This window comes from Myotis brandtii, unplaced genomic scaffold, assembly GCF_000412655.1.
Source record: "Myotis brandtii unplaced genomic scaffold, ASM41265v1 C41401572, whole genome shotgun sequence".
In the NCBI taxonomy this organism is placed as follows: domain Eukaryota; kingdom Metazoa; phylum Chordata; class Mammalia; order Chiroptera; family Vespertilionidae; genus Myotis; species Myotis brandtii.
Window position 1 is genome coordinate 1 of NW_005296926.1, and position 635 is coordinate 635.

The following is a 635-nucleotide window of genomic DNA, read 5'->3' on the forward strand; positions in this document are numbered from 1 at the left end:
CAGAGGGCCTGGGCTGAGAGGCCAGAGTGAGGGGGAGGGTGGCAGTCCCAGAGGCAACAGGGGAGCAGGGGAGTGGTGGCATGAGAGTTCTTGGGAGACTCCTGTGTCTAGGTGTTGTCAGTGCCCAGGGGGTGGCGTGGCATGTACTTCTCAGCCAAAGACACTCTTGGCAGGCCCAGCTTTCGGCTTATCAAAGACGGTCTCAGTGCCGGTCCGGGTGCGGCTGAACACAGATGGTGCGGCAACGCCGGCTTGCTCTGCGGGCAGGATGGGGAGGTCAGAGGCCCAGCCCAGCCTCCTGGCGAGGGAAAGCCTCTATTGTGGGGAGCCTCTGAGCTTTGGATTCTTAGAAAAAGCTCCATAGGAGCCCCCATCCTACCCCCTCCTACTGACACACATCTGCACCCCCTCGGCCCCCAGTCCCCTGAGAACACTCACCACACTCCTGCATGACCTGGTAGGTCTTGGACTTGATCGCCTGGTTCTTGGTCAGGTTCCCTCGGGCCCCCTTCAGGTCCTCCTCCTTCACAGGGGGGCGCTTCTTCTTGATGGGGGCTCCCTCGGGGCCAGCCTTGGAGAGACCAGAGCCTCTTAGAACCCAGGCCTTCAGGCCGAGACCCCTTCGTTCCCACCTC

The 635-nt window shown here is 62.0% G+C and overlaps 1 protein-coding gene across 1 annotated transcript; it reads right to left on the reverse strand.

The window, feature by feature from the left end:
• Positions 1-147: 147 nt before the first annotated feature.
• On the reverse strand, positions 148-628 carry LOC102260226 (musculoskeletal embryonic nuclear protein 1-like; the record flags this gene model as incomplete). The annotated part of the gene is made up of 2 exons (XM_005852806.1): positions 148-257; positions 439-628. Coding segments are annotated over 2 exons (297 nt in total), but the record flags the coding sequence as incomplete, so codon positions are not given.
• Between the last annotated feature and the right edge of the window lie 7 nt (positions 629-635).